The 16,484-nt window shown below is 51.4% G+C and overlaps 7 protein-coding genes across 7 annotated transcripts; 4 read left to right on the top strand and 3 right to left on the bottom strand.

Annotated features, from left to right (window-relative positions):
- Nucleotides 1-655: 655 nt before the first annotated feature.
- Nucleotides 656-1,943, top strand: M436DRAFT_42452 (uncharacterized protein; the record flags this gene model as incomplete). The annotated part of the gene is made up of 2 exons (XM_013573509.1): nucleotides 656-823; nucleotides 876-1,943. 2 exons carry the CDS (start codon nucleotides 656-658, stop codon nucleotides 1,941-1,943), a joined length of 1,236 nt encoding a protein of 411 aa, XP_013428963.1.
- Nucleotides 1,944-2,394: 451 nt separating this feature from the next.
- Nucleotides 2,395-3,492, bottom strand: M436DRAFT_62177 (uncharacterized protein; the record flags this gene model as incomplete). Its single annotated transcript, XM_013573683.1, has 1 exon — nucleotides 2,395-3,492. The coding sequence occupies one exon, from the start codon at nucleotides 3,490-3,492 to the stop codon at nucleotides 2,395-2,397; it is 1,098 nt and encodes a 365-aa protein (XP_013429137.1).
- Nucleotides 3,493-6,237: 2,745 nt separating this feature from the next.
- M436DRAFT_43286 (sorbose reductase SOU1) lies at nucleotides 6,238-7,178 on the bottom strand (the record flags this gene model as incomplete). The annotated part of the gene is made up of 2 exons (XM_013573662.1): nucleotides 6,238-6,869; nucleotides 6,929-7,178. The coding sequence occupies 2 exons, from the start codon at nucleotides 7,176-7,178 to the stop codon at nucleotides 6,238-6,240; spliced, it is 882 nt and encodes a 293-aa protein (XP_013429116.1).
- Nucleotides 7,179-8,298: 1,120 nt separating this feature from the next.
- M436DRAFT_80191 (uncharacterized protein) lies at nucleotides 8,299-10,821 on the top strand (the record flags this gene model as incomplete). The annotated part of the gene is made up of 1 exon (XM_013573838.1): nucleotides 8,299-10,821. The coding sequence occupies one exon, from the start codon at nucleotides 8,299-8,301 to the stop codon at nucleotides 10,819-10,821; it is 2,523 nt and encodes an 840-aa protein (XP_013429292.1).
- Nucleotides 10,822-10,974: 153 nt separating this feature from the next.
- M436DRAFT_80190 (uncharacterized protein) lies at nucleotides 10,975-11,553 on the top strand (the record flags this gene model as incomplete). The annotated part of the gene is made up of 1 exon (XM_013573837.1): nucleotides 10,975-11,553. The coding sequence occupies one exon, from the start codon at nucleotides 10,975-10,977 to the stop codon at nucleotides 11,551-11,553; it is 579 nt and encodes a 192-aa protein (XP_013429291.1).
- Nucleotides 11,554-11,881: 328 nt separating this feature from the next.
- M436DRAFT_80189 (uncharacterized protein) lies at nucleotides 11,882-12,430 on the bottom strand (the record flags this gene model as incomplete). The annotated part of the gene is made up of 1 exon (XM_013573836.1): nucleotides 11,882-12,430. One exon carries the CDS (start codon nucleotides 12,428-12,430, stop codon nucleotides 11,882-11,884), a length of 549 nt encoding a protein of 182 aa, XP_013429290.1.
- Nucleotides 12,431-13,619: 1,189 nt separating this feature from the next.
- M436DRAFT_62173 (cytochrome P450) lies at nucleotides 13,620-16,326 on the top strand (the record flags this gene model as incomplete). Its single annotated transcript, XM_013573682.1, has 3 exons — nucleotides 13,620-15,257; nucleotides 15,312-15,487; nucleotides 15,561-16,326. 3 exons carry the CDS (start codon nucleotides 13,620-13,622, stop codon nucleotides 16,324-16,326), a joined length of 2,580 nt encoding a protein of 859 aa, XP_013429136.1.
- Nucleotides 16,327-16,484: the final 158 nt, after the last annotated feature.

Below are 16,484 nucleotides of genomic sequence, written 5' to 3'. Positions count from 1 at the left end.
GGCTCGAAAAAAGCCTCAGCAAATGTCGTGCTCACGGCATGGTCACTCTGTACTTTGGACCTGTACAAGTCAGCTTCGACTTTCTGGATGCTGTTATGCAAGATCTTCGTGTCTGTATAATCAGTGGGGCAGCCATGTGGAGCGAGCTGTGGAGGCAAGCCTTCTGCGGAAGCACCCGAAAGTCAAACGACACTCCCGCTCTCCGTCTGCTGTCAGGGGCCGAAGTCGTGCATCCTGCAGATGCAACACCAAAGGTCCATCCTCTTATACCCGACACTGGGAAGCTTGCCGTGCAACACCAGTGTTTGCTACTCAGCAAACAGGCCCACATATACAATGTAGACCCACCGCCAGCCATAGGGCTCAGGTAGCCACAACCCATCGCAACTCCTGCCAAGTTGACTCTTGGCAACGTGCATTCAAAGACGATAGTCTATCACTCGGTGCAAACCCCTGATGAGACAGAACGACGGTAAGGCTTCAGCTACTAGCTGACCAGATACGAAAGTATCGGGAGAATTTCAACTGTCCATCTGCCGTTTGGTTTTCACTTTTTCCACCTTCGTGTTCATCCTGATACCCCTCCACAACCATGCATCACGTCAAACCAGCGGCCGTCGCCTTCCAAACGCGGTCGCGATCACAGCCAGGCAGGATGGATCCGCGGCGAAGGCGATTCGTCATGATTGCTGTTGTTACGCTGGTGCTATTCATCCTCTACACATGGACAGGACATCCTTCGTCAGTGTCCTCGGCAGTGCAGGCTGGGCTCGACTACTTCATGCATGTGCCAGATCTCCCTGCCGCAAACTCAACACTGGGTGTAAGTATGAACTGTTTGGAAGGCGAAGACACATGCTGACAGATTCGAACAGTTTGGTGCAATCGTCGCCGTCTCGCAACTCACATCGACACGCCGCAATAGCTTGCTGCTGGCAGCAAACATCACCGAACTCGACGTCACCATCCCCGACCAACCCGTATGGACCGACGCAGACGTAGAAAAATTCAAGACAAAGAATGGCTCCTTGATCACGCGCGGCTCAGCAATGGCATGGATGGGCCATCTGAACGTGCTGCGCTGGTTCCTCGACTCTGGGCTGGAAACAATGCTAGTCATGGAAGACGATGTAGACTGGGACATACACCTCCGCACCTCCCAAGTCCCCAAGGTAGCAGCAGCCATGCGCACCCTCCTCACCGAGCAGCGACTGGGTCAACCGTCACCACAGAGCTCTCGCGAGAAGATCGTTACACCCGACCAAGCGCAGGGCTACTGGGGCAACCCCAACGACTGGGATATCCTGTATCTCGGCCACTGCGGCGACATGTTCAAATTCTCCCAATGGACAAACGAAACAGAAATCCCCCGGGTGGCCGTCAGCGACCCTACCCTGCCGTCTCCAGAATACATGCACATCCTCACCCGCCGCTTCCTTGCCGAGATCGGCATCCCCATCAAAACACGCGTGGTCCATAAATCCATATCACCGCTCTGCACTTTTGGCTTTGCGTTGTCTCGAATGGGCGCTCAGAGATTGCTCCACGATGTCGCGGGCTCGGAACCAGAAGGAGGAAGCCAAGCCTACGACGTCCGCATCCTCGAAGCCTGTCGAGACTTGTCTTTCCGCTGCTGGTCCGCCAACCCAGAATTGTTCCACCACCAAGACGCCCCCTCCGAGATTGCCATTGTCAATGCGAAAAAGGGCAAAGATCACACTGCGCATGAGCATTCCTCCAAAGCGTCTCCTCCGGGTATAGGTGTGGATTCAGAAGGTAGATTACAGGGCGCAGCACCGAACATTGCTTGTGGTACCCGAGGAGCCAGTTTCTGGACGCAGGATCCGGAGACGATTGAGTATTTGAGGGAGGTGGTGGGGAGACAGGGGCATTGTTTGAGGGATCAACATGCTGAGGATATGAGTGTGTGGCCTCATCTTTGAGATCTCTTGACTGTGTTTTGTTTCTTCTTCTTCTTTTCTTCTAGATCTTATTATTTTCTCTTATTAGATATCTCTGTTGATTTCTTCAAACGAGGATCTCTGTCATGAACATGATCACGAACACATGGTGGAGATGGTAGCTCTGAGATGATAAAAATCGTTAGAATTTTCTCCTCTACATTGGAGGAGCGTGGGACATGGCATGTCTCGTACTTTGGCTAGATAGAGAGAAAGCGAACGTGGAAAAAGAGAACAGACATGAATGCAGTGGTATTGAAACGAAGGGTGTGGTTAAGAGCAGCAAAAAAGATAGCAGTGTGAAGGGGACCATTACAATGAGGAAGAAAAAGGTGTGGATGAGAAAAGAGATCGAGTATAGGAATAATCGAGAGCAGGTAGAGAAAAGCAGCCCGAGCCAGCGGGTTTGGAGTCTCGGAGAGCAGTCATGATCTTAGTCGTCGTCCATGTCGGGGTTTGCGACAAACAGGCGTACACCGCTCATAGTGGTCGTACGGTCATCGACACTGCCTCGTCGTCGCAACTCGTCATTCGTCTTTTGTTGATCGTAGTTGTAAGATACAGGAGCGCGAGTGGGTAGGCCTCCTACGTCTCCGAAAGAACGCTCTTCCTGGATGGAGCCGCTTGAGCCACCGTTGCCGCCGGGATGTGTAAAGTAGTCGTTCCTGAGACCGCCTTGTTGGGGAGTGGCATCAGAGTATGAGCGGGTTGTAGCGATCGAGTCCTGGCGTTCCCGCGGTTCGGGGTGCTTGTCGACAGGGCTGGTGTTGCTGGGTGGTGTGCTGCCGTTGCCGAAGCGGGCAGCAGTAGGTGTGGGACCGGCATAGTAGCTTTCGCGCATGTGGTGACCAGAACCCAGACTGCTGCGTCCAGAGTTGTTGCGTTGGTGGTAACGAGCAATGGCGCTGTCGTCGTCGCTGTTATCCTCATCGACCTCACTGGCACTAAGACGCATGGGTACACCAGCTCCAGACAAGTTGCCAGCGGCCGAGTATGCTGAAGCCTTGACAGCACCGTGATGGCGGATCTTGCTGGCAATACCTCCACTGCTTCCACCAGAGCGAGCGTTGCCAGTGGCCGAGACGCCGCCAACAACTTCCATCTGGGCGCGCATCTTGGCAGCTCTCTGCTGGGCCAGGATACGAGGGTCCTCGAGCTGGGCACGGTCGCACCAGACGGTGGCCTTTTGTTTCCGCATCAGGGAGACATATGACGAAGGCGAGTTGTTGGAGCGAGACGAGGTTGATCGGCGAATTGACGAAGCGTATGACGAAGGAGCGGCAGGAACGCGGCCGTGCACGCTGCTGCTGTGGGTGCTCGCTGTCGAAGTGGTGGCATTGGACAGGGTACGACGAGACTGGTTGGATGGCGGAGGATGAGGATGTTGCTGGTATTGCTGAGGAGGGATGACATTGGACGAAATGGTCCGCGAGCGAGAGTGGGCTAGATAGTCGATGGCGGGCGTTCCGGCTGGCAAAGGCCTTCGGTGCACGTTGAACTGCTGTGCCGGGTAGTCCAATGATGCGGCCATGTTGATGAGCGATGTGTGAGGATGGCGAGAGACCGGGTTACGAGCAGATTTGGAGCGGCGCGGATGGTGGTGAGAGCGGGGATCGAGTTGGGCGAACAGGTACCGATACGAAGATGATGTGAGGGGTCGCGCGTCAGAAGCCTCCAAAAAGCGTTGGCGGCTGTTCCGGTAGATAGATGGATGTGTTGGCCGTCTTGTTCAGAGAGATGCGAGATGCAAGAGACAAGAGCCGATAAGAGATAGATGGACGCTGCTGCAGGACGAGCGAAACAGGATTTGGCAAGGACAAAGAAGCGCGAGCCGGCACAGGCGGGAGATCGAGATATTCTATACCAGTGCGCGCATCCAGAGTGGACCCAGAAGTTGCAACCCAAGAAAGCTCAGACCGAGCGTAACCAGCATCCACCCACGCACCTCGCACGTTACAACTCTGACCAGCATTATCTGCGCCAACTGCCACTCCCACGCGCTCCCTCTCTTGGACCATCCCATCTATTCATGTGACACCCGTGCCCTCCGCTTTCTCGTATCAGACATCTGAATATCCACACCGTCTTTCAACCCCTACATTTCGCCATATGCACCTCGCCAATCACATGCCGACTTGCTTGCCTGTGCCTGTGCCTGTGCCTCTGACTTCTGAATCCTCCCATCCCGCACCTCTGCACCACGCGCAAATCATTCACACTGTGCGAGCTCTAGCGTGAGCGAAAATCTAGACTTGAACTACCGGGCTACAGCTCGGCCAAACTATCCAGATTGTAAGGGTGCCTGTCATGTTTGCAAGACGAAGGCGTCACCCAAAGCCTCAACAGACCGAAAATCCCGCGTCCCGTTGCGAGACCAGAGAACCAACTGTTTGGACATCAGGAGTCCCCAGCCTCCAGCCCGATCCTCGAAACAACCCACCCTACCACCAACGTCATCTGTGGCTGCAAAATGGTGGAGATTTTTGCTTGTACAACTTTATTCACGAGAGCCCGTCCCGCAGCCCGCCAGCTTTCGCAATCATCAACGATAATCTTCTCGCTACGGAGTGACTGCCGTCCATGAAATCGATGATATCGCCCGATCAGACGTCGCGTTTCTACGCTATCCGACCCGTACCGCGCAAACTTTCCAGTCTGACAGGCATCTTTCCTTGATCGATTGCAGCTCATCCAACTGCTACCGACCTCTGCTCGGTACTCCTTACCGAAGCTGGGTTTCTTGCCGTCTTCCTTGACTTTTCAACAGATACCATGCTCTGCAGCCCCCACTTTGTACATGATGGTTCTATGCCGTCAACACGATCCATCATGATCCGATTTGCTTGCGTTTTCTCCGTGCGCCCTTCTCGCTACCTGTTGTCCCGATTCAACATGCTGTCCCTCCGAGTTTCACAACATCCTTCGAATCTTCAACCTTCCGAGAGTTGTACCTTGTCAGCCACAGATACTACCCACGTTTCATACACCAATTTCCGCGCCTTTGACAAAAGTGCACATTCCCCTTTTGCCAAAACCGAGCACCGTCGCGCGTGCTATTCACGTGGGCGCGTCGTACCAGATACGACCACAGTGATACCGTCTGATCTGACTCTCCATAAATAGCGCTAGTATAAAAATAAGATAAGCCTCCAAAGCGAAAAGAGGTTGACAGCGCTGCTCTCTCTCGCCTATCAACAAGCCCTCGGAATCTCCGGGCAGAAAGTCGCTTGGCATGCAAGCAACCGATCAATAGAGCGCTCCATCTCTCTACACGTTTTCCCATTGCGAAGCCCAGGAGCCAAACAGTTAGAGAGGTTCGTATATCATCCACTATAGGAGTAACGGCTATCGCGAAACCCGCACCCAGCCTCATGCGCATGTGCGACTTTGCATCGACCCACCTGTCGCGCCTCGCCGCGTGAAGAGAACTAAGGCCTCCCCCCCTATCTTCAACCTCACACCTTTCTCTTAATCCGGCTGATGCACGAATCGCACCGAGTGAACGCCAGTCGGGGGCACGAAGATCCGTTTCGAATTGCTACTCAGACAACGTCGACCGGTCTCGCAAGCACGGATTCCAAACTTATAGCGTCTTATAGGAACGAGCGGTCTAGAGATAAGGAAGAGTCAAACTAATGAGATCCCCAGCATTTCGGTCACGAACTGAGACAGAAAATTTGAGCCTCATGCGACGAACGAAATTCTCAGGGTCCTTCGGCTGTTTCGAAGTGCCAATGGCTGCTATAACATCTGCGAGCTAGGAAACATTTTTGTCTCTCTTGACTCCTGTCACACGTCTCAGCTGGAAAGATTTCGGCGGTTTCAAGAACAGCAGTGTCTGTATATTGGAAGAGAGTCAGTCCTGTAACTCACCTCCGAGGACCTTTCAAAGCCCACGACTGGCTTCGCCAAGCACAAAAAGCCGAGCGGCCAGTGAATCATTCTTCGAGCTCCACACGAGGTCTGGAGGATGACGAGAAACTACCACTCTATTATTCGAATACGGTCCGCCGAGAGGGTCCTGGGGAGAACAAAAGTAGGGCTGCTGTCGATCAGCAATAACCTCTATGGGATACGAAGTGGAATATAGATAAAGGCTGCCCTCGGGGCCAGGCGTCACGCACGAATACGAGTCTGGGCTCTATCAATATCGCTACGAGAAAAAAAGTTCTCCCTCTATATACACCAAAGACCTCGCCGCCACTCGTAACGTTCTTCGCTTCCAGAGTTGCTATCGGACCAAAGGAGAAGTCCATTCAGCCCTCTAGGAAAGTGTTCATGGCAAGCAGTAACCACCGTCGACGATGATGTCTGTGCCGGTTGTGTAGGAAGCTGCGTCCGAAGCTAGGTACAGGTATGCACCGCGCATCTCATGGGGCTCACCCTCACGACCCATGGGAATCTTGCTCCTCCAGATGGCTTTTGTTTCTTCAGGCACGAAAGTCGTAAGTTCTGTTGCAGTGTAGCCAGGAGACACAGAGTTGCACCTTGCAATCTTGACCCATTCGATAGCCAAACACTTTGTCAAGTGTAGTACAGCGGCCTTTGCTGCATTGTATGCTGATTGTAGTTGAGGGAAGTTGACGATGTGTCCTGACATTGAAGCAGTTGCAATGAAGGATCCGTATGAGTAGTTCTCGAGTTTGTTGCCGTTCACGTCGGTTCCTTCTGCGGCCTGCCGCCTCCAAATCTCGCCGGCTGCGCGTGCGCAGTAGTATACGCCGTCCAGGTCTGTTGTCACTACCTTGCGGTAGTGGTCAAGCTCTCCGTCGATCATGTTGCCTTGGGTCCATGGAATACCGGCGTTGGCGACAAAGATATCCAGGCGGCCGTTCAGGTCTTGGACACTTTGGGTGAGGCCCTTCTTTACGTCTTCGAAGTCTGTCACGTTGACTTTGTATGCCTTGCCTGTCACGAGTCTTGTCAGCATTCTTGTCTGCACACTCTTGATTTTGCAGTTTACTCACAGCTGACACCGTATTCCTGCTCGATCTCGGCGGCACGCTCGTGGGCCACAGCATTGCTGTTGTACCAGATGGCGATGTTTGCGCCGGCCTCGGCATATGTCTTTGCAACCGCAAGACCGATACCAGCAGGACCTCCACTAATCACCGCTGTCCTGCCCTTCAAGCTGAACAAGGATAGAATGCTGCTTTGCTTTGGCGCAACAGTGTTGTTGGCAGCGAAAAGACCATCTTTAGTAATACCACCGTCCATGATTGACCGCACAGATTGTCGAGGCAGAAAAGACGAAGACAAAAACGATGATTTGGGAACAGCTCGTCTAAAAACAGAAAACAACTGAACACAAGACATTTTGTTTTGGCAGGCTTCTTGCTTATCTTCTTTCCCTCACCACAAAGCTTGGACGCGTGTTTGGCAAAGGAAGAAGTCAAGGCAACTCTAATGAGCCATACTTCATCCTTTTTGTCTTGCTGGTAGAAATGCCCCAGATGTGCTGTCGACGATATTCCCCGGCTTGCAATCAAAGGTGGGGGCGGGGCACGAGCAGGTGCACTTTCCTTCGATTGTTCCGATTCGCCATGGTATATCGTCTTCCCTTGGTCTATATCATCTTCTGCTTTACCCGGTGATTCGTTTCGTCTTGAATCGGTGGCCAGCAAGCCGTTTTTGTGTTGACTGATCCTTTGTATATTCTGCCGGGTCAAGAGCGCCCGGGGCCGAGGCGAGTCAGGGTCCAGGGTCAATGTCGGGCCCGGTTGAATGCAAGGATAATTTTGCAACTTCCCTTCAATGATGCTCACAAGCCATCAGCCATCAATCCGCAGCTGGTTATCGCCAGCCTAAACCATGGTCGATGAACACAATCAAGTGATTGCCAGCGACATCGTTCCTAAAGCTCCAAGGGTCTGCATATCTGCCCCGTGGAATGTTCATCATAGACAATGCTCTACACACGTCTTGCTTCATTGACATAACAATTGAGCAGCAGGTAATCTATCAAGTTGTCTCCCCTCGATATCTCGAGCATGAGAGGTAAGACTGAACATCACCCTTGCGCAGCAAGGTGGGTAAGTTTCAAATCAACAAGTCAGTTCATAAAGATGTGTGTCTGAAGGACTCATCGAGCCTGTGGTGAGCAGCATTCCTCGACCCTTGTTGTGGCGACCATTCCATACCTTAGGCCAGATTTTGTTATGGAACAATCACACCAGCCCATTGGTTTGTGCCAACTGTGCAACGTCGATACTTGGACAACAAGGTGAAGATCATTACACCATGAGCCGAACATGAGACCAGCAGCTTCGAACGACCGAGCATACGACGATATTGCGATTCATTGACTAGTGTATATATCGGAAAAGCGTTACCAACCATGCTGTCTTCCGCGGTCGTTGGCATCGGCGCAGGTATAGGCGCACTCTTTCTCTGCGCCGCTTGCTTCATCGTCTACCAGATATACAAGCGCAAACGAGAACACAATCGCGAGATCGCCGAGATCGAACAAGGCTTCCCTAACACGCGACCTGTAGAGGTCACGCAGCTACAGCAAGGACCTGGCGCGTGTCAAGTACCATTCGTACCGACCTATGTGCCATGTGGAGGATGGGGTGCGCTTGCATCTACAGAAACGATAAATACTCTGCCACCCTTCGCAAAAGTCAACAATCGTATTCATCCAGCTTTCATCTTCCCGGAAGAGCAGACACGGACAGGATGGAACTTTCCTGGACGAAAACCGAGGATAGGACGTATGCCGTCTAATGCTAGAAGGTTGCAAGCACTTTCAGCCATCATTGAGAGTCCAAGAGGAGGCACACCTAAAGCAGGTTCTAGAAATTCTCCAGCTACGACCAAAGGAGGCGCTGTCAGGGAAAGAGAGATCCAGTCTGCTTCTGTGGAACAGTTGATTGCAAAACCAGAGGCTGCTCAGACATCATCTCCTCCAATACCTTCTCGCTTGTCTTCACGACCAATACAGCTTAACGATGTGCCTCCACCAAAACCGCGTACCAGCGAACTGTCATCTCGACCCCGAGCTGCTCGATCGAAATCGTTGGGCACTGTCTCCGACCCGAACAAGCCGAACTCGACAAACACATTTGCATCTGCTCCCGGACCGGCGCCAACAGGACCATTGCCGCCTCTACCACCATTATCAAGAAAGATCAGCCGTCAAAGTGACTACAACCCTGCAAACCGTCATAGTGCTCTCGGCATACCGTCAGCGAAGCACAATGAGAGCACATCAACCAGCTTGAACAGCAGCCCCGAGCGCAATTGGGAACGCATTGTCAGTTCCGAGAACATCAATACGATACCAGAATATAAGAATCTCCATAAGTCAGACGACAGTGCAGCAGAAGTGGGAGCCGAACTATCTTCCAACGGTGGCAGTTCACAACCAGCAAGTTATATTGGCCACAGAAGAAGTCTTGTTCGTCTAAGCATCACATGCAATGGCAGTAATCGCAACTCTGTCACCAGTATTACATCTACTCTCGACAAGCAGGCAAATAGACTGTCGATACCGCAAATTCTCAACGTTGATCGCATCAGCATAAGTTGCATTTCATCTTCAGGTTCTCTCAGCAGCGGCAATGGTGGTGTTACCATGGTCAGTACACCGAGACGACACACCGGATCTTCCAGAGTCTCAGCAACAGGATCTCCATCAGAAAAGCCAAAGGCGAACATCCTACGAACTGTGTCAGGCAATGCTGGTTCTCCACAGAGACCGATGAAAAGCGTCCTGAGAGACTCGAGCCTCGAAGCCATATCCAAATGGGAAAAGTCGGTCATAGGACCCAAACACTCGATCTTGAAGGGCAGTCCCAGCGCGAGAAAGGGTCATCGTAGACAAAACTGCGTTCGCTTGTCGACACTCGCCCCCACTGTCCTAGGTCCGGGAGGCCGAAGTAGGTCGACCAGCCCTTCCATGGATGGAATCCAAGAAGAATCGCTAGATCGCATGAATGGTCCGATGGCTGACAAGCACTTGAACGGCGATGTGACATTGCGGCCACGAACTCTGGATCCCTTGAGACTGCGTGCATCACTCACGCCTAGCTCCCCGACTTTATCTATGGTGGCCTACCAGAACGAACCATTGCCTTGGAGTAGTGAAGTAAGCTCTCGACGCGTATCGTATAGATCGCCAGGGGCAAAGTCTGCACTATCGCGAGAGGCATCCTTGTTCAGCATACCCAGTCTTCCGAATATGAGTCATGTAGATCGAGACGAAGCAGTACAGCAAGGGTCAGAAACGCCCGCCATCGAATTTACACGTCCATCGGCCAAATGGTCAGAACACGAGCGCAGTCCGCCCTTTGGTCTACATGTCACACCGAGTAACTCAAAACGTTCGGTCTACAAGCCTGAACCCTCTCCACCATTGCCATCGTGGTCAAACAAGCACGATCCGGCTTGGCCGATGCTGACCACCAACCCTCCTGCGAGCGGACAAGAGTACAATCCAAGCAGAGACATCTCGGTCTACTCTTCCGACGAAGAAGACAGCAGCTCTCCTAACTTTCCGTTCGCAGTCAGAGAAGAACCTGCACCTTGTGCTTCACCGCTATCTTTCTTGGTCGACTATGATGACGAGAAGGAGAACGGAGGTTTGGGATCACCGTACCATGAAAAGGAGATAGAGCCACCCTACGCTCGCGCAGCTGCTTTGACCCAAGGCATCCGTTCGCCCTTCGAGTCAATGCCAATCCTCCGTCCCCATGCCTCATTCATGGAAGATCTGGACCCAAGCTTACCCTCTCCACCTCCCTCACTAAATTCCAGCATCTGTAAAACACTACCCCTTCTTTGTCGTAGCCTCAGCAATACCAGCAACGCTCTAGCCAGCGCAAAACCGTCAAATCCGCCTAGCAGTGCTACTCGATAAGCACGTCGCAACAGCAGCACAAGTCCCCGTCGCCGCAGTGGAAGTTCCAGCCCCCATCATCATAGCGGTGGCATCGAAAAGACTTCTTCCCGTGGTAGCAAACGCGTAACAGGACCGCGTGCTCAGCCACCTAAGGATATACGCAAAAGTATAATGGCACTACGACGAATGAACTCATATGTACAAGTTTCGGAAGAAGAGTTAGGTAAAGGATCACACCGATACTTGCACCTTGGGCGCGAGGCCTCTGTACAACTTCCCTTTGACTTTGGATTTTCATCGGACAATGAAGACGATGGTCCCCCCAGGGACATTCTGCTAGAACACGATGAAGATGGAGAAGAGACAGAGGGAGGAAGCAAAGAATGTCATTTTGTGACCTACTCGCCAACAAAGCCCACTCTGAGTCTCCTCACCACACTCCCCGAAGCCACTCGCAACCAACTCTCAGTCTGGGAAAACGGAGAAGGATACTGGGCAGAACAAGAGTCCCGCGTCACTTCAGCTGTCACTTCCAGTCCTTCTGACACACCCACTTCTGCTCTTGACAAGATGCTAGGGTGGCAAGACTCTGTCTCCACGCCGACGCTTACACCGTCACACAATTCTGGACAGTCTCTTTGGGGCGTGGGGAAAGCAGAACTGCAGGTCTTGCAAGAGGGAGAGGAGACGTTGCTTTGGGATAAACGCAAGAGCAAAATGATGGAAACGCCAAAGAGTGTGGTGGTTTGAGGAGGATGTTAAGGAGCTTGTTTGGATGGTTGTTCGTAGTGTAATCGGACTTTGAATCATTGCCTTTGGCATTGTGAGGGCTCAAGGACTAAAGTCAGGATGTAAGGACAATGGCGGGATTGTTTTTTTTTGTTAGCATAAAGAGGATATAGTTTAATTGTTTAATGTTGAGCTTTGTATTCGGTGATCCAAAGCATCAGCGTGATTCTTGAAACCACGCCAGAAGTACAGTTGTTATGCATCGAGAACAATCGACATCAATCGAAAGTTGCGCGCAACGGTTCATCAGAAGATTCATCAAATCTGACCGCGTTTATTAACTTGACTATCACTCCTCCAGCTCTTCATCACCATCAAGCATCCAATCATTCTTCGTCAAATCGATTTCAGCCATCGTATAAATATATCTCCTCGTCTTATCAGAAGCCAACTCTGCAACAAACGGCCATATCTCCCGAATCGTAAGGTTTCTAGCAGCCTCGCAATGCTTACTCAACCCCGTCAGTGGAGCATCCAAGTCATAGTCGACGTGAGCAAAACACTCTTCCACGCACTCTGCACACCAGGTGCAGTGGCAAGAAATTCTTGTGACGCAAGCTTCTTCTTGTTCGAGAAAGATGCCGCATCTTTCGCATTCTGCTTCTTCGGGGATGGCGTGGATTGTGAATGGTGCAGTAGGGGAGGGTTGCTGCTCGACTTGCTGCTCGTTGTTGATGAAAGTCTTGAGGGTTTCGAACACAGACGCCGAGGGTTGAGAGGGTTTGTGTTCTCCGGTGATGAGACCTAGGAGTTTAGTCATTAGCGGGACAGTTACAAAGTAGTGGATGATGGCGAAGATGATGAAATCCAGAACCAGCTGGGAGAAGGAAGAAGACATGATTAGTAGTTGAGAAAGCGGCACAGCCGTCTTGGAAAGAGGGAGAAGAGGGTGAAAAGAGACAAATATGTATGATCACGCTCGCGTGGAAGTAAGTGGGTTATATGTAGGCAAGGTTGGATGACAAAGACATTCGAAGGACAATGCAATTTTGTGGCGTTGTGTTCTGGCATCTTTGCTTGATTGTGTGCTTGATTGCGTGCTTGATTGTGTGCTTGTTGTGCTGGTCTGGCTCTGTTTTTGGAGAGGGACAAAGGTCGCTTTCATTTCCACAGAATTTGTTTGCTTTGTGCCTTGCAACTTCCATTGTCTATGTCACTTTCTCGAGGTCTTCGAACTGACTTTGGGAGTCTATAGTCTGGTAGATGATGGGTGAGAGATGTATATTGATATTCGAGGGTGATGAATTGACAGTGGGTTCTGGTGATCGGATGCAACGCAAAGTATCGATGGAAGCGACGTCTTCGCAACAGCTTCCCCATGGGTGTTTTTGTCCAGGCGTATCTTTGAAGATGAGGAGCAGAAAATACATGCAATAAGCTGAGATGCATGCCGAGCGGTACGAGAACAAGGTTCATGGGAGAGAACAGGAGAGATCAGCCGTGTCACGCCCGATTGGGCTTGGCCCATCTGACAAAGAGACGACCTTTCCTCCAATCTGCAATCCTTTCTTTGTTGATGACTGCATCAACATCGAGCATATTGCTCGGCTACACGATCCAATCAGCAGACATATCCATATCACTTGTGCGAGTGGTGCAGACTTCGAGTCTTGAGATTGGCGACTGGGAGAACCGGTAGTTGAAAGAGCCTGCTTGAGATATGCAGTCGCGCGTGCGATAGTGCGAGGTAGCACTTCCCTGCTGCTGGTTATCTTCTGTAGTGCATTGAGCGGGGTAGCGACCGACCCGGCCAAAACACTATATAGAGGGAGTATGAAATCCACTTGTGCGTCGTGTCTTTCGCAAAGTCCAACCCCATTGTAGAACATTTGAAACTCCTCCATCATGTCTTGCCCCATGCGAGCTCATGCTTCCGATATCGACGACTCGTCTACCACTTTCCAGAACATCTGCCCATTCCCCAACCACCAGAGCATCTCTTCGGTCTTCTCGGCAATCTTCCAGACCTAGATCCTTCGTTCCCTTTCAAAAACATATGGAACCTCCAAAAGCGCTATGGTCCAATAATGAAACTGAAACTTGGCGTTGAACAAATAGTCCTCGGAGACCAGCAGCACATCAACGAAATCTGCGACGAAAAACGCTTCCACAAAGTCCCTGGTGGTGCCCTAACAGCCATTAGAGCATTGACTGGAGATGGCCTGTTCACAGCATATGATTCAGAGATGAACTGGTGGGTAGCGCATCGCTTGCTCGTTCCAGCTTTTGGACCCATTGCTCTACGTCATATGTTCGATGATATGCTGGATATCTCATCTCAGATGGTGTTGAAATGGGATAGATTGGGACCGGAACACGAGATTGAGTGTGCTGATGATTTGACGCGTTTGGCCTTCGACACCATTGGATTGTGTGCCTTTTCGTATCGATTCAACGAGTTTTATACGGATAATGCTCATCCTTTTGCTCAACAGATGGCTGATGTGTTGGCTGAGAGTGGTAGACGTGTCAGCCGGCCAGGGTTCGTCAACGACTGGGTCTACCGCAGCAGTGAACAGAAGAGACAGGAGAATGTCAAGAAGATGCACGAGCTGTGCGACCAGATTGTGACGGATCGAAAGAAGAACCCTCAACCTGAGAACAAAGACCTTCTGAACACCATGCTCAACAGTGTTGACAAGGAAACTGGCGAACGGCTGTCAGATGAGAATATTCGGTTTCAAATGGCAACTTTTTTGGTCGCTGGACACGAGACAACCAGTTCGACCCTGTCGTTCACCTACTACAATCTGTTGAAGAACCCTGAAACACTTCTCAAAGCACAGCGACAAGTCGATGAAGTGGTGGGTGACAACGTTCTCGAGTTGCAGCATCTGCCAAAGCTCACATATCTCGACGCCTGCATCAAGGAGAGTCTTCGCCTTGACTCTCCAATCACTCGCTGGAGTGTTTGTCCTCGCCAAGACACCGCATTGCAAGGCAAGTACGAGGTCAAAAAGGACATCCAGCTTGTGAGCAATCTCAAGGCTCTCCATCATGACCCTACTGTCTGGGGCGACGATCATGACGAGTTCAAGCCAGAAAGAATGCTCAGATCCAATTTCGAGAAGTTGCCTCCCCACAGCTGGAAGCCCTTTGGGAACGGGATGAGATCGTGTATTGGAAGAGGCTTTGCCGAGCAAGAAATGCTGATCAACATTGCGCTTGTGCTTCAGCGTTTTCAGTTGCAGTTGGCTGATCCAACCTACAAGCTTGAGCTGAAGTCGACGCTGACGATCAAGCCGTGGAACTTCCGGATCAAAGCTCTTCGTCGAGCAGGCAAATCACTCATGGTAGGCATTCCAGGAGGCGTGCCTGCTGAGGTCGCAAAGAAACACGAGCAGCAGCATGAGCAGGTACAAGCCGCAGGCGCATCGTCCGCAGCGTCCTTGTCGATCTTCTTTGGAGGTAACACGGGAACTTGTGAAGCTCTTGCGGAAGATCTGAGAACAAAGCTGGCCGACCATGGTCTCAATGCTTCCATTGCGAGTCTGGATACACTGACTGAACATGTTCCGGATCAGCCAACTGTTATAATCTGCTCTTCATACGAAGGTCTACCACCCGATAATGCGAAAAAGTTTGTAGCCTGGCTCGAAGATACTAGTAGCAAGAAGGACTTCTTGAAAAGTGTCAAGTTTGCAGTGTATGGCGTGGGAAGTTCGGTAAGTGTCGTTTGTCGCATTCGTGGATGACTGAGAGTACTGAGGATGCGACAGGACTGGGCTAGCACTTTCCATCGAATTCCGAAACTTGTTCGGGGACTCATGAAGAAAGCCGGAGCTGAACAGATCGTCGATATCGGGCTCTCAGACGTCAAATCCGATCTGTTCGGTCCATGGGAAGATTGGGTGGACCAGCTCATACAGGCGTTGGTTGAGTCGACTGGTGCTCGGTCCGTTGCTAGAAGAGTTTAAAGGCTTCCTGGAAGAGACTTCCTACCAACACTTCCTCGAGAAGCGCTATAGCATCCTCGACATCCTCGAGGAGACTGCAATAGCGCTGCCGTTCAGTGCATACGTCGACATGCTTCCAGCTCTGACGCCTCGCCAGTACTCTATCGCTTCATCATCTCTAGAGCCAAGTAACAATCCTCAGCACAAACCGCATGCAGACATCGTGTCTCTATGCTTCGATGTTCATACTTCGCCGGCGCTTTCGGGCCATGGCTCTTTCTTCGGCGTCACATCCACCTACCTCGCTTCTCGCCGCATAGGTGACCGCGTTTCATGCTTTGTGCGTCTCACGAACGTTGGCTTCCGACTTCCGGGCAGTGTTGAGACGCCCGTCATCATGTTCGCAGCTGGCACGGGTATTGCGCCCATGCGAGCTTTCCTGCAGGAAAAAGCGGCCATAGCCAAAGCTGGAGCCAGAAAACTCGGGCCTGCGATATTGTTCTTTGGTTGCCGTCATCCTGAAAAAGATTTCATCTACCGTAATCAATTGCTCGAGTGGGAGCAACAGGGTGTTGTCAAGGTTGTACTAGCGTTCAGTAAGGGCGATACTGGTCCGCGTTATGTACAGGACGCCATTTGGGAGCATCGTGAAGAGGTGGCCAAGATGTTCGTTGATGGTGGGAAAATATACCTGTGTGGAAGTGCTGCGAGACTAGCTAAGAGTGCTGCTGAAGTATGCAAGAAAGTGTGGTGTGAGAAGAATGGGAAGTCCATGGGGGAGGCAGAGCAGTGGCTTCAGAGTGTCAAGACTGATCGATACATCAGTGATGTGTATTGAGTCGGTTTTTGGTCGTCAGGTGATAGCTCGTTCTTCCTAATGAGTTGTTCATATCATGGTTGAACACATTGTATTGCCACGGACGAAGTATAGTATTGTCATCCAGGAGATTTATAACGGTTGTGATGGCCCACTTTGTGTTCAGTATCATCAAGTCA

This window comes from Aureobasidium namibiae (assembly GCF_000721765.1).
Source record: "Aureobasidium namibiae CBS 147.97 unplaced genomic scaffold scaffold_5, whole genome shotgun sequence".
Classification (NCBI taxonomy): domain Eukaryota; kingdom Fungi; phylum Ascomycota; class Dothideomycetes; order Dothideales; family Saccotheciaceae; genus Aureobasidium; species Aureobasidium namibiae.
This window is presented reverse-complemented; position numbering and strand designations above follow the sequence as displayed.